Source organism: Balaenoptera acutorostrata, chromosome 20 (genome assembly GCF_949987535.1).
Source record: "Balaenoptera acutorostrata chromosome 20, mBalAcu1.1, whole genome shotgun sequence".
Classification (NCBI taxonomy): Eukaryota; Metazoa; Chordata; class Mammalia; order Artiodactyla; family Balaenopteridae; genus Balaenoptera; species Balaenoptera acutorostrata.
In genome coordinates this window covers 43,975,218-43,990,632 of record NC_080083.1, presented here as the reverse complement: position 1 = coordinate 43,990,632, position 15,415 = coordinate 43,975,218, and the positions used below count along the sequence as shown (strand labels likewise).

General features: G+C 61.1%; 1 protein-coding gene across 4 annotated transcripts in view; it reads left to right on the top strand.

Annotated features, from left to right (window-relative positions):
- The window catches only part of RARA (retinoic acid receptor alpha), a 42,796-nt gene that overhangs the window by 24,173 nt on the left and 3,208 nt on the right, over positions 1–15,415 (top strand). For 3 of the 4 annotated variants that reach the window (XM_007177593.2, XM_007177592.2, XM_057535958.1), the window contains exons 3-6: positions 10,565–10,713; positions 12,028–12,169; positions 14,198–14,358; positions 14,592–14,768. In XM_007177593.2, coding sequence (XP_007177655.1) covers positions 10,565–10,713; positions 12,028–12,169; positions 14,198–14,358; positions 14,592–14,768 — 629 coding nt within the window. Of the gene's footprint in view, positions 1–4,533; positions 5,274–10,564; positions 10,714–12,027; positions 12,170–14,197; positions 14,359–14,591; positions 14,769–15,415 lie in introns of those variants that run through there. The other variant, XM_007177594.2, reaches the window with a different exon arrangement.

Below are 15,415 nucleotides of genomic sequence, written 5' to 3'. Positions count from 1 at the left end.
GCTGTTTTCTACCATCCAGATAGGCAGCTGCGGGAGGGTACTGTGGGGAGCCCTCCTGGGTGTGAGGAGCCTTGGGTGGGGAGATCAGGGCCATGGTGAAACCCCCTCTCCCGTGGCTGAAGCCCCGCTTCTGCCTCAGGACCTTCCGCTTTCACCCAGTAGGGGGCGTAGGGGAAGGCCTCCCCCCTAGCCACGCCCCCTTTTCTGTTTTTGATCCTGAAGGCTGGAGGGAAAGACTGATAAGAGGCCTGGGCCAGATCTCCATCCTGTCCTGGAAGCTGCGGATACAATCTGTTCACACCCATCCCCGCCCCCAGATCAGCCCACTGCAGCCCGGGGAGTTTGCAGAGCTCAGCGGGCACCCTGCCTCCATCTCCATCCAGACAGACACTGTAGGAACAGAGTGTAAAAGCTACCATTCTTATTCTTATTTTGTTTCCATTTGTGGAGTGGGGGCAGGGAGGTTGGAAGCTATCTGTAGAGGAGCTGGGGATGGGAGCCCCGAAAGACCGGGTCCAGACTTTTCCTTTCCATCCACACATTTGCTGTGTGTGCCTAGAAACTGGGGAGCGGCCTTGGGGTCTGGAGGAGCCTGGCGAGACTGGAGGGGGTGAGCCCTTCTCCTTTCCCTCTCCTCTGCCACTCCCCTTTTCAGTCTGTATCCTCCCTCCCCCCCTCCCCCCCGCTCCTGCCCACTCTTTCCCTGGACAATAGGAGGGACAGCCCAGGGAGAGGGGGGACTGCTAGCAGTGCCCTCCCTAGGGTCCAAAATGCAGAGTCAGCCAAAAGACTGTTGGACGGGGTTTTGCATGAAAATGCGGCCCCCTCACCTTTTATCTCCAAGCATTGATAGTGCACAGGCCCCCTCAGGGCAGGATCCCAGCATGGGCAGGGGGAGGGGACTCAGGGAAGGAAGCCTGTCCTCTTAGGCTGGCCAAGACCTGAGACACTGTGTCCGCCCGTGCCAAGGGCCCTGTGCCCATGGGGATGAGCCAGTGCAGGCCCTGACTACCCTTTGAGGGGTAGTGTCTGTGGAAAGAGGAAGTGTTTCCCTTCTCCAAATCACTTTGGGGCGGTGCCTACAACGCCTTCCTTCTCCTCTCCGTTTTCAATGGTGGGGCACAGCCCATGGAGCTGGACCTCCCAGGGTAGGCTGGAGGCCCTCTGCCCCGACTCGATCAGAAATAGAGGCCCTCCCCTCCCCATTTTGACTTCTGAGTTGCTGGGAACCTCAGCCCACGGACCAAGGCCCCCTTGGCAGAAGTCTTAAAGGACAGCTCTTCCTGCGCAGCCTTGGGCAGATCACTCACCCTCTCTCGAGTCTGAGTCTGTTTCCTCCTCTTTAAAGCAAGACTCCTAATCCGTTGCTTGCTGGGCAAGTTGCTATGAGGCCACGGTGACCTGCTTGCTGGTGAGGGCCTGGGCGAGCTTCAAGTACCCTGCAAAAGCAGTGATGACGAGGGGTGGGTGGAGCCGGGCATTGTCTTGGGGGATGGCCACCCTGTACTGGGACCCGATGTCCGTCTGGCCCCGGACCTCATGATTTCCTGTTTGTTATCCCCTCCAGATGGGGTTGGGAACTGGAGGGAGCCCTGCCTGGCACAAGCGGGGGCCACTTCAGTTCCGCCCATACCTGCTGAGGGCCTGCTAAGCACACAGTCCTGGAGGAGTTGTGGGGGACACGGCAGAGGAGGACGGGGCCCCAGGCCTGCCACTCGGTCCTCCCCACCTCCCCCGCTGCCCCCCCCAGGTGGCCAGAACCTTCCTTTTTCCCTCTTTTCCCATTGCCCCAGGACACTGTGTTCTGCTCTGACCTGCCCCATGACCTTGCTGTTGCCCAGAACAGGCATCTCACCCCGACTTGTCCACTTCTCCAGCTCCACAAATCCTATCCATCTTTCAAGGAACATCTCGAATACCGCCTCTTCCCAGAAACCTTCACAGATGTTCCCGCTTCCTTGCTCACTCGCTCCCTCCTTTGAAGGCCCGCAGGTCCTTATTTTTTCTCTTAACAACACTCATCTCTCTACCATGAAGTGACTCCTCTCCATCTGGTACCTGCAGTGAGCTGTATCATTTGGGAGATCTTTTCCTGATCACCAGGTCTTTGATGGCAGGGGCAGTCCCAGATCCCTTAGTACCTTGAAGCTGTGAACACAAGGCCTAGCACATAGCTGGTGCCCAGGATCTACATCGTTTGGGAGGAGATGCCAAGGGCCGTGGAAGCAGTCTGCCCTCCTCCCCAGCAATCTCATCCACAGCCAAGGCTTGCACCCGTGCCCTAGGCCCCAGCATTCCACCTGCAGCCCAGACCTCACTTAGGTGAGACCTCACTTTGGAGCCCAACACCCACCTGTCCACCCGCCCAGTAGACTTTTCTACTTCGCACTCTTGGAAACATTGCTGTAGCACAAGCCACACACCAAGAGTCCTCTTTGCTACCTCCTTTCCCACACTCCCCCCTACCCTCCCACCCAGCCACAGTGATTACTTTCCTCTATCACTACTGCCAGTTTCCTGGGCTGTGCTACTATTGTGTGCTGCCTGGACTGTTCCAACTGGTCTCTCTTGCCCTCCTACCATCCGTTCTTCATACAGCTTCACATGGTTAAATCTGATTTGTAACACTATAAATCAGATCTTGCCTCTCCTCTGCTTGGAACCTTTTTGTGGTTTCTCCCTGCATTTGAGATAAAATCCAGCAAGCTCACCTGGTCTGGCCTCAGCCCATCTCTCCAGCCTGGTCCTCTGCTCCTTTTTCTTTTGAATTTTATGTTATGTCCTCTGTTAGTTCCCTGAATGAACTCACCAACTTCTGTAACCCCAGGACCCTTGCACAGGCTCTTTTACTGGGATTCCACTCCTTCCTACTCTTTACCTAACTTCTAAACTTCTACTCTTTCTTTAGGTCTCTGCTTTGACCCTCCAACCCTAAATTAGGTGCCTACATTAATTCTCCTTCAAAGCATACTTTATGTGCTTACTTGTGTCATAATACCAATTATCTCAGTTTGCAATTATTTATAATATGCAGTAATAAACATAAATATATATATTTGTGATTATTTGCTAAATGGCTGTTGCACCATAAGGTCTGCAAAGGCAGGCTCCCCAGGGTATCCACCTGGGAGGTGCTCAGAAAATAGTTTTCCTTGAATCAGCCTGGCATGGTGGGAATATGGGCTTTGATGGCAGAAAGTTCAAATACTCACTCTACTCTTTAATAGCAGTGTGATCTTGGACAACCCACCTAACCTTGCTGAGACCTTAGTTTCTTTATTTGTAAAATAGGAATAATACCACTTATCTCTTAAGAGTTGCTGTGAGGATTAAATGACCACGTATGTTAGGAACCTGGCTTTTAGAAGACTATCCTCGGGAAGCACGTAAATTCCTGTCAAATGAGGGAGCTCTGCTGCAGGGTCAGAGGGAGCAATAAGATACTCTCTTCTCCTGGGGCATTCCCCCCGCCCCCTCACCCCCCTACCCCCCCCCCCCCCGCCCGCCTTCCTGGACCTACCCAACCCAGGTCTTTCTTCCAGTGAAACCGGCATCCCGAGGGCTTCCGGGAGGAAGTGGTCAGCTGAAAGGCACCAGCCCCTCCTTTTCTCTCTCCAGGGCTAGACGGTGCGGTGGGGGGCCCGTGCTGGTTCCGCCTCTGGGAGACACCCTGGGCGGGGCTTTGCTCGACTGAAGCACGCCGGGCGTTGCGGGGAGAGCCCCCTCTGCACGCGTTTGTGCCAAAGCACCCGAGCTGCCGCATCGGGTTCCGGCGGGCGGGCGGCCCGAGTCACACATGATGTCACAGACAATGACACAAGCCGGGTGTCTCATTCCCACGCGGTGCCCGAGCTGCACAATGTCACACCCGGGACACCCGGCACGGCGCTAACACTTGGCCACACGCACCCCAGACCTTCGCCTCCTGCCGCCACTCTCCGCGTCTCCGGGGGAGCGGCCCGACCGGGCAGGGGGCTGGCGAGCGGGTGATGTCACGGGCAGCGGTGGGTGGGTCACCCGGAGGTGAGGCGCCGCCAGGCGAGTTCAGAGAGAGTTCAGCCGCATTGCATTAGGCAAATGAGGCCCGGGCTGGGTGGGGGTGTGTGTTAGGGGAGGACAGCGGGACCACCCCCCTCCTCCCGCCCACCACCTCCCTCCCACCACCTCCCTCGCCTCGGCATCGCGGGGCCGGGGACTGACCAAACCACGGGGGAGGGTGGGAGCCGGAACTGGGACGGGGGAGACGCCCGCCCCTCTTCCGTCCTAGCGCAGCCCCCTCCTCTCCCGCTACCCAGGCTTCGTCAGTACTCCGTGCACTCCTCCTCTCGAGCCTTTTACCCCTTCCGTCCCCTCTTCTCTCCTCCCCCTGCCCGGGCTCCCCCCCACTTGCCTTCCATGGCCCGCCTCTCCCTCTCAGTTCCCGGCTTGGCGCCCGCTGCAGCCGGACCCGCCGGGAAAGGGTTAAAGCAGGGGCGGTGCCTGGACGGGACGGGGCGGAGGAAAGGGGGTGGGACTGCAGGGGAGGGGGCGCGTAGGCCGGGGTTGGGGGCCCGCGGCGCGCACCGCCAGAGACCGAGCGCAGGGCGGCCGCCCCGTGCCTGGTGGAGGCGGAGGCGGAGCCGCGCGGTCCCCACCCCACCCGGAATCCTCGCCCGGGAGAAGCCCGGGAGCCCCGGCTGGGAGGAGGAAGTGCTCGGTGACCCCCCGCCCCGCGCCGATCTCGCCCCCGGCCGGCGCACTCGGGGAGCCGCGGGACGCTGCCTCGGACACCATGAGACTCGCGACGGGAGCCCCCTCGAGGTGAAGACGCCGAGTTCCCGGGCCTCGGCTGGGCGTTCCCGGGGTCAGCCGAAGAACCCCCCCCCGCCCCCCCACCCCCCCACCAGTACACACAACTTCCCTGCTTTTCACCTGGGACTCGCAGAGCGGCCGGCCGACTTGGACGCGAGACTAAGGGCAGAGGGCGGCCCCCTGCCCGGGTCGCCAGTCGGGGCGGGGGGGACGTGCCCCTCGCCCCCAGCAGCTCTCGGATGGCGCCGCCGGCTGAGTGAGGGAGGCAGCGCGCAGGACTTATCCGCCCGGACCTCTTGTCTTCGCGGGGAAGATGTACGAGAGTGTGGACGTGGGGGGGCTCACCCCCACCCCCAATCCCTTCCTGGTGGTGGATTTTTATAACCAGAACCGGGCCTGTTTGCTCCCAGAGAAGGGGCTCCCTGCCCCCGGTCCCTACTCCACCCCGCTCCGGACTCCGCTTTGGAATGGCTCAAACCACTGTAGGTACCGGCCTATCCCTCCTATTGTGGGAGCTGGGGGGTGAGGGTGGGCTGTAGGGCTTCCGCTCCACCAGGAGATGCAGGCCTGGGGGCGTAGTGAGGGTCTGGTCTCTACCCTCCACTTGTCTCTCTTGCTGAAAGTCGGGTACCCTTGTTGGACAATTGGACTCCCCCGAGTAACCCTGGGCGCTATTTCTGTTGTATTTGGACTGAGGAACTTTGGGGGTTCCTCCTTTCAGGAAACGTTTGTTCATCTCTCTTTCCACTTCTTGCAAGGGAAGTGAAGCCCCTTGTCCCCAGTTTATATTTTTCTTGCTTGCAATCCGATAGCTTCACAGCTGAGTGGTCCTTTCTCCCACCCTGAAGGGTGGGGTAAAGGTCCTATCTGTGGGCTTGTCTGCTTCTAGGAGGAGGGGCCTCCTCCCCAGATCCCACCCCTGCCAAAGCCTGGGGGAGAGCCTGTCCTGGGCGACAGCTGCTGCCCCCAGCTCTTGGGTGTCAGGGGAGTGCTCCATGTTTTTGGTGTTGGCAGTGGGGTGTGGCGGGAAGGGGCAACTCCATCAGATACCCGTCGGCCATCCTAACTGACCCTTACACCTTGGGGAAGGGCACCTGTCCATCTGAGGGCTGTCCTGGCCCTAGACACTTGGCTGGTACAAGCTTCTGTGCCAGGAATGGAGGGGAGACGCTACTCTGGTGGGAAGAATCCCCTCCCCATAATCCTAATACGGTTTGTTCTCTGGAGGATGAGTTTGATTTTTTTGTGGGTCTGGGGCTACTCTGGAAATGAGGGCTGCATCCCCTCCCAACTCAGCCGTGTCCTTTTGTTACCGTGTTTTCACCTGCGGATGGGGCAGGCACTGGGCTGTCCCTTCCTAAGAGGGCCGCTGATGAGAACCCCGGAGTCCTGGCACCTCCTCTCCTCGCTGTCCTCTGGCTGGGTTCAGGCTTCCCTGGAAGGGAGGGGCTCTGTACCCTGGCGGGAGCTGTGAGTGCCTGGGGTGCACACCTGGGCATGTTTATACCCAGCTGTGAGGTAGTGTACCTGGTGGGGGAGAGCAGTGCTTAGGGGGTTATTGTTACTTGGCTCCGGTTCCGTACTCTCCCCTGCTCTGGGCTCAACTCTTCCCTGGGGGGCTTCTCCCACCCTCCCGGACTGGCTGCCTCTCTCCTGCCTGCCAGGGAGGAGGGGTAGAGTGGGTCTCTGGGGGCCTGGCAGATTGCAGTAGGTTGAAGGGCAACCCCCAATGCCTTTGCTCTAGGAAGAGAGACCTGAGCTGCAGACACCCATCTCTGCCCCTTTCAGAGCCACCTCACCCCCAGCCTTTACTGTCCTGCCCCCTGACCTTTGCCTCTGGGGCACATTGCCTGGGAGGCTGCAGGCTGCAGACCGTGGGAGGGAGGGAGGAGTGCGCGTGGGCGGACTTTAGGAAAAAAGGGACAGGCGAGAGGTTGACACACACTGGGACCCTTCTTCCCATCCTTCCAGAACTGGAGGAAGGTGTCCCCTCCTAAGTGGGATACTTGGGGCATGGCTGCCATACTCCCTCCACAGCCTTGGCCGCCTTTGCCAGAGGACTGGGGAGGAGATGGGATCTGAGGCCTTGGGCTCCAGCCCTTGGGGGCAGCTCAGCTCTTTCTGGCCCCAAACTGGCCAGGCGAGGTAGGGGGAAGCCTGGAGTGCAGCGGGCGATGGGGGAAGTGGAGGCTTGTTCCCCCGCACCGTGTGTGGGGCAGGGTGGAGCCAGAGGCCTGTTCCCTTGGTGGGAGTGTCGGGTCTGTGGCAGTGGGCTAGCCCCCAAAGCTTAGTGGGCCGGGAAAGTGGCTGGGAGGGTTGTGGTGGGGTACAGGAAGGGCCTGGAGGCTGGGGGTGGTGACTTGAGTGTGTCTAGATTACACGGGGTCATGACCGAACCCCTGGGTGTGTGTAGGTCCTCTGGTGACAGGAGCCCTCCTGCCCCCTCACACCGAGTTCTCCACTCCCTCCTGCCACCTCCACCAAAGGTGGGAAGAGACTGCGCGTGGGCTGGGGGAGAAGACCTTCCCGATCCTGCAGGGCCCCGGGGACCTTGCCTCCCTCCCCCAGAACCCCCGTTTTGGGGCGCCAGAGGACAAGGGGTACACAGGATGTGGCTCTCCATCTGTCCCCCACCAATCTCGCGGCTCACGCCTCCGCCCGCTCCCAGACGTCCAAGAATGTGAAGCACGTGGATGCCCGTAGTGGGGGGAGGGGGAGAGATGCTTATCGGCGGCCGCTGGGTAGGGGCCTTCTTCCGCCGCCGCCGCCGCCGTGCTACACCCAGAGTCACCCCCACCCTCCTCTGGGGTGGAGGAAGGGCGGGACCCAGCGCCGTGCGCCCCCTCCCCGCCCCTCCCCGGGGGCTGCCAGCGGAGCTGCGGAGGAGCGGGCGCCAGCAGGATTGGGAGGGGAGCCGCTGGCCGGGGGCCCGGCTGATTTCCTGCTGATCTCCTCCAGGAAACCGGCCCCTTGTGCGGGCCTTCGAGCGGCTCTAGGGCGCGGGGACTCCGGAGCGTTCTGCCCACCAGGAGCCGAGCGGGGGGCGGGGGAGGGGCAGCCTGGCAGCGCGGGCGGGAGGGGACGCCTGGCTCCCTGGGCCGGTGCCATCCCTTCGCTGGGCGCTGGAACTTTTGAGCTGAGAAGGTGTGGTGCTTCTCCCGCCTCGTCCTTCTGCAGGAAGAGGAGAGATTTGTGGGCTGGGGCCTCTGGGGAGGGAGGTGAGCGGGAAGGGGCCAGGCCGTGGCAGTCCTTCCCCCGCTGGGTGTGCAGAGTTAAGGCTGCGTCCTGACTCTTGCAGAGGCTGGGAGCGTCCTAGAGTGCCCCTGCTCCCCTTGGCTGCTGGCTGGTGGCCCGGGAGGTGGGGACTGGGCCGGGGCTCTGGGTTCAAAGGGCACAGTGGGAAACCTCAGAGCTGTTACCTGGGTGACAGGTGGGGATGTGCTGGGCGTGGGGCGTGCAGACCAGTGTGATAGCCTCAGAGGCAGCCAGCTGCTGTGGGGTGGGCTGCAGGGAGGCCTCACTGAGCCCAAACTGTGTACCCTCACCTTCGGTCATCTCCCCCGTCCTGCCAAAAAGCGCAATTTGAAAAGCACATTCTTCCAGTTTCATAAACAGCCTCTGGACTTTGCTTCAGCTCCAAATTTCTACAGACCTTTGCCCCTCCAGTCAGTCCTGCTCTTAAGCTGCCTGTCCCTCATCTGGATGTCCCGTGTCTCCCCACGGCCCCCTCCCCTCTCTCAACCCCACTCCGTACCCCAAAGCTCCCTCTGTCCTTTCTCCCCCTCCCCGCTGGTCCATTTTAGAGGTGGGGCCTTGGGGGAGGTGGGCCCAGGGCAAAGACTGGATGGGGAGGGAGGGAGGGAGGTCAGAGCCTCCTTCCTCTCTGGTCTGAACGCTGACTGGGATTCTAGGCCATGGTCCCTCCCCACACCCCCTTGTCCTTGACACCCCCCCCACCCCCCACCAGTCTGGATTGTCTATTGTGACTCCTTTTACGTCTTGGAAAAAGTTAGCACAACAAAAGGCTCCTTTGTCGCTCACCCCTCTGCCTCCTGGCCTCACCCAGGCCCCCCAACCCCACCCCCCCCAGCAGCTGTTCTCAGGCCTCTCGCCTGTCTGATTTGCTTGTCTGGCCTCTGGGAGAGTGAGGTGGGGAAAACCAGGCCAGGACAGTTCGATTTGGGGTGAGGAGCAGAGGGTGGGGGAGGTCAGCGAAGAGTCTGGATCGGTGGGGGTGTGGTGTCGGCAGCCACTGATCCTTTGCTGCAGGCTGCTCTCTGGGCAGGGACAGGGACATGGGGCCACAGAGTGCTGGTCAGCCGGGCTGACCAGGGAAGTGGTGCCCAGGCCCAGCTAAGAGCCAGGAAAGCCCTGCCAAGGTTGTTGGCCTGGTTCCCTGTCATCAACCGCCTGGCAGTCCCTAGTTGTGTTTGCAGGTAAAGGGGGAGGGTAGTAGCATGCAGCTAGCCAGCCCCCCCACCCCTCCCCGCCCCCATCCAGGTGCTTCTTTTGCCTGTGCCTGGACTTCGGGGCCACATGAGCCATGAGGTGCTATGAGGTGCTTGGGCAGGAACTCTGGGCCCCTTTGAATTCCAGAACCTCGTGTGCTGGAGTTTGGGGTGAGACTAGACAGGATTCTGGGGTGTGGGAGGAGGCAGGGATCTATCTACTCAGGGAGGCATCCTTGCCCCTCCTTGGCCCTGGGCAAGTGGACTTGGCAAAGCTTCAGGAGGGTGCTGGGTGGCCCCTTGGGAATCTGGGGTTGACTGGGTCACAGTTCTCATCCAGTACAGTACACCCCCAGCTACCCTGGCTTCGGGCACAGACAGCCCCCACGCAACCCAGCCCTGTTCTGCCCGGGGTGATGGGCATGGGGCCAGGCACTGGGAAGGATTTGTAGGGGGATGCTGCCCTTGCTGGCTAGGTCACCCTCCTGGCTGCCCTCTTAGAGCTGAATAACAGGAGGGGAGGGGAATAGTAACCGGGACGTAGGACATAGTATCATACGGAGGCCAGACAGACAGAGCATTGATGGGAACAGATCCCCTTTGTCATGCTTTTCCCCCCAGACAGGGGGCACCCAGAGCAATGGGCTTCCGGGGCCCATAGGGACTCTTCTCCCTGTCTCCAGGGGGTCCTCCTGCTTATCTCAGGGAGTCCCCGCCTGCTGTGCCCCAACATTTGTGACTCTGCACACCCTGCCTTGGGTCCCTGGCCAGGGGATTGTTTGGGTGGAGGAGGGGCTGTGGCTGCTGGCAGAGGGGGTGGAGGGGGGAGCGGAAGCAGAGGGGGTGGGGGAGTGGCCGGCTTTGAATATCCTGTTGACCCCAGTTTCCTCCGTCCCCAGCTTGTGTCCTCTTCCCTCCCTCCTCATCAGGCCTTAACTCCTTCCTAACTTGGGGGAGCTGGGGCTGGGCTGCCCAGGGTCCAGGGCTGTGGAACCAGGCTGACATCTACGCCCAACCACCAAGTATAGCCATGTCCGTGTACAAATCTGATGGTTTATTATCTGATCTTTCTGGTTTTGAAGGTGGGGTCCTGTGGAAGTAGGCAGGACTGATGGGGTGCTGGAGCTTCATCGGCAGCCTCATTTCCCCAGTTGGGCTGGGAAGTCCCAGGTTTCCTGAGACTGTGTCCCTGCCCCAGAGTTTGACTCCTGGCAGCAGTGGGGTGGCTGGGAGAGGCTCCTGGGAGAGATCAGGAGGCAGGGTGGGCACCATATTAAGGATGGTGACCTGGGTCTCTAACCGCCCTTCTCCTCTTGTCTCTCTAGCCATTGAGACCCAGAGCAGCAGTTCCGAAGAGATAGTGCCCAGCCCCCCCTCACCCCCCCCTCTCCCCCGCATCTACAAGCCTTGCTTTGTCTGTCAAGACAAATCCTCAGGCTACCACTATGGGGTCAGCGCTTGTGAGGGCTGCAAGGTGAGTTGAGGGGGTCATTGGGAAGGACCTCCCTGATTAGATAAATGGGGTGTTCCCACTGCCGAGTGCTGGGACTGTGCCGGTGGTGGTGGTGGTGGTGGTGGTGGGCGTCCCTGAAGCTGCTGATCTTACTTCTGTGCGGGAGGTGGCAGCAGCCTTGGAGGGGAGGAAGCCTTCAGCAGAACCTCCTTCCCCGCAGATGAGCAGGGGTCCCCCAAACCAGAGGTCCCCCTCCTGCCTCAGCTCTTTTCCCCATCATCTCCATCCTCCAGCTGGCAGGGTGTACACCCGCTCTGCTACCGCTGCCCGGGTTGCCATGGTGAGCTGGCTGCCAACCGGCTCTTGGCTGGGGACCCAGGAGGCCTGCCCTCTGTGGCCCTGCCTGAACCTCGCCACGGCAGCCTGGCAGGAGGCCGTTAGGAGCAGGCGCCTTGCCTTGGCCTCTCCTTCAGGTGCCCAGGCTGTGGGCTTCCCAGAGTCTGGCTGGATTTCCACGTGCCCGTGTTTGGCTCCAGGGTGCAGATGTGGCTGCCACCTTCCCAGCAGCTGTGGGCATGGCCTCTCCTCCTCCTCTCCCCAGGGCTTGAGCCTCTGTACCCGTTTCTTCCCCACAGATTGGGGCTCAGAAGCTGCACAGCTTTGAGGCTTGGGGCCCTGGGCTGCCCCTCAGTGTGGGGCAGAGATCAAGGGCAAAGCACCAGGCCTTGGACTCTGTGTCTGCCTGTCCTGTCTGGTTGTTCTTGGTCTGCCTTAGCCTGTCTGTCAGTCTCTCTGTTAGCCCGTGTGGGCAGCCCCTGACCAGCCTGGTCTACCTGTGATCAGTCTGTGCTGATCACACGTGTGAACGTGTGTTTTGCTGCCTTGCTCCTGAGCGCGCTCTCCACCTGTCTGGCCAGCCTGTGTGTGTGTCTGTGTGGCCCCTCCTGCTTGCCTTCTCTTCCTGTGCTCTGAGCCCAGGCCTGTGGGTTCCAGAGCTCTGCCTGTCTCTCATCTAGCCCCATCTGCCCCTTTTCTTGAGTCACCAGCAGCCCGAGGTCCTTTTCCCCAGGAGAGAGGAAGCTGGGTCTATACATGTGGGTTGGGGGAAGTCCTCTGCCCACCTGCAGTGTTGAGGCGGCAGGTACTGGGATTCTTCTCGGGGTATCCTTGCAGACGGACCCTTCTCTCTGCCTTATCTGGTCTACTCAGGTAGTTGATGGCCAAAGCCTTGGGGGCAGCAGCCGCCTGGCCCTCTGCCCCCACGGCTGAGGCCACAGGCCAGCGCTGTTCCTACTGTGGGTGTGGCTGACCTGACTCCCTGCCCTCCACACCCAGGGCTTCTTCCGCCGCAGCATCCAGAAGAACATGGTGTACACGTGTCATCGGGACAAGAACTGCATCATCAATAAGGTGACCCGGAACCGCTGCCAGTACTGCCGGCTGCAGAAGTGCTTCGAAGTGGGCATGTCCAAGGAGTGTGAGTGCCATGGGCGGGGCGGGGCCATGCATTGGGCAGGGCACGAGTGCCTGGCCCCTAAAGCTGGGTGATCAGGGGCATGTGGATGTGTGTGTGGATGTGAACGGGTGTGCTCGTGACGTGGTGTACAGGCTTGTGGTTGAGGACGGTTCACCTATAGCTGCAGGGACCTGTCTGTCTGTCTCACTAGTTGTGTGTCCATGTGCGGACAGCCCTTTCTGTTCGAGTGAGGCAGGCTGTGTGTGCTCGCTCACGTGTATGCACGTGTCTGCTCCCGCTGGCTTGCTTCCAGGTCCTGGCTGGCTTTGGGGTGGGGCTCAGAGGTACCCCTGAGACCCTCCGATTGTGCATCTTAGGACAGGGGTGCTGCTGGGTATTTGTGTGTGTGTGGGTGGGGGGGAGGTGCTGCAGGCATAGGGATCTTAGAGCCTTTGTCTGGTGGAACCTGGGACCGGGAGTTGGAAGAGAGAATTGGGACTTCTCCGATTCCAGAGGAACGGGGGCTTCCAGTTTGGGCTCAGCTGAGGCCCGATGGAGGGAGAGAGGGAGGGCTGGACAGGGAGACCCTCTTGTGTTGAAATCATGGGTGTTGCCGTGGTGACCGGTGATTGATGATGTCAGAGATAAATGACGCTGACAGACGCCTCCTTGTCTGCTTGGCCGTTGCCATGGTGCCTGAGCCGTGGGGGATGGGGTGGGGGAGGGGGCTGCGGGACCCTGTAGCCCTTTGTGGGCAGGGCAGTGGAAGAAGGAAGCTGGGAGGGGACGAGGGGGGGACACGAGCAGCCCCAGACAGGAGCAGAGGGATCCTGCAGCACCCGGCCACCTCCTGCCTCAGGAGGAAGGGGCTGCATTGTCCGGAGCCCAGGAAGTGGCTGCTGTGCGCTGCAGAGCCGGTGACAACTTGGGACCCACAGGCCTGGGACCCTTCCCTGCAGGGCCCAGAACCTCCTCCTCCCTCTGCTTCTGCCACTTTCCGCTCCCAGAGCTTTTCATCACAGAAGGACCAGGGTGGGGACCCCCTCTCCCTTCCACCACCAGCTCCCCCTTTCCCTCCCTCCTTCTCCTCTCTGGCTGCTCTGTGCCCCGGAGCTGAGCAGCTGCCATTTCAATAGAATTAAAGCTTCCGAATGATAAACGTCTTGTCACAGCTGCAATTTTCTCTTCCCAAATTATCCCCCCACTCTCTCTCTCCCTCTCCCTTCTCTCCCTTGCACTTTATTGAATTTGCAGAATCGACATGAGTGATCTCCAAATTATGCCTGCCCCCCCACCCCGCTGCCCCTCCCTGGGCCCCCCACCCCCACCCTCTCTTCCTCCAGCGTCAGCAGCCGCCACCACTGGTCCTGTGAGTGATTGTGTGTCTGGGATAATCGGCTGGTAACGACCCCATCGCTTCTTTAAAGCCGAGTGGTGTGTGTGGCTCAGCGCCCCCGGTGATTTGTCAGCTCCCCCGGCTAATGGGCCGAGAGATTCTCCCACCCGGGCCCCCCACTCTCAGGCTGGGGAGCCCTACTCTTCGCCTGGCCGCCCAAAGAGCTCTCCGAGCCCGTCCCCGGGACCCCAGGGAGACGGCTGCCCGGAGGGCTGGGGGATGGTGGAGGCAGGAGCCGGTCCTCCCTGGAGGCAGGGGGAGCGGGAGGCAGGGAGGCCGAGCACAGACGTGGGACACTCTGTACACGTGCCTTCAGCCCTGGACCCCCCGCGCGTGCGCACCCGGAGTGTGAGCTGGAGTAGATGCGTGGGAGAGCGGGCGTGCGTGCGGTGGTCACGGGGCCCTGGGGCAGGCCTCGGTGTGTGGGCTGGGTGGGCATGGCGGGGGGCAGGGGGGGGCACCGTGTGTTGTCATCCGGCCTGCCTGTGCGCTCGCGTGTGTACGCATTCATGTGCGCGCCCCCGCTGGATGGCCTCCTTCGCAGCTGGCTGCTCTCGGTCTGGTGGGAGGAGCTCGGGCTGGGGATGGACGGGCTTGGGGACGGACCGCCGGCCGCACTTGCCCTCTAACCGCGCGGCCTGGGCCCTCCACAGCCGTGAGGAACGACCGAAACAAGAAGAAGAAGGAGGCGCCCAAGCCCGAGTGCTCTGAGAGCTACACGCTGACGCCGGAGGTGGGGGAGCTCATCGAGAAGGTGCGCAAAGCGCATCAGGAGACCTTCCCTGCCCTCTGCCAGCTGGGCAAATACACTACGGTATGGCCCCCCGGGGGCACCCCTTCTGCCAGGCCTGCCCCTCCGCACCCCTGCCTGGGCCACCGCCGTGTCTCCCCCACCGCTCCCCCCCGCCTCCCCTTCCTCCCCGCCGACTCCCGTTGAGGAGCTCTCAGGAAGTGAAGGCAGTAGAGGGCAGGTCTGCGGGGGCTGGTGGAGCCAGGCTGAGAAGGGTGCCACGAGGGGAAGGCCCTCACTCTCCCCTGTCCTCCCAGAACAACAGCTCAGAACAGCGTGTCTCTCTGGACATTGACCTCTGGGACAAGTTCAGTGAACTCTCCACCAAGTGCATCATTAAGACTGTGGAGTTCGCCAAGCAGCTTCCCGGCTTCACCACCCTCACCATTGCGGACCAGATCACCCTTCTCAAGGCTGCCTGCCTGGACATCCTGGTGAGGGTCTGCACCCTGCCCACCTGGGCACTACCCCCGTGTCCTTGGAGGATGTCCTGCCACTCCAATAACCACCTCCCTAAACGTCCATCTGGAATCGACCTGCCCAAATGCCCACCCACCCAAATAGCCACCCTTCCTCTCCCCCACGTGTCCACCTGCCCACTTAGCCACTCAGCCCCCGGATGTGCACTGGGTCACCCATATAGCTATACACGCATCCATCCACCCTCAGCCCATCTTTCCATCGGAACTTCCTTCCAACCACCCATCTTCCCATCTATTCAGTCTAATAAAGATTCACCTGGGACCCTGTGTGGCCAGGCCTTGAACTGGGTGTCAGGAACAGAGGTGAACACACCACTGTCCCCTCTCGAAAATCTTCTATTGGTGGAGGCAACAGATATGTAAACAGAGCTTGCAAAACTGTGATAAGCGCTGGCTGGAGATGGGGGAGGGCTGTCCCCTCCCTGAAGGACAGAGAGCCACACTGCTGGACCCTAGGGAGGGCGCCCCAGAGGAGGTAGCATCTAGGGGTTTGTAGAAGGGGCGTGTGAAAGGCCTGCTGGGGTGGGACCAGCTGGATTCGGGGGACTGCAGGGCATCTGGAGGCAGGATGGGGGCGGATGGGATTGTCAAATCCAGGG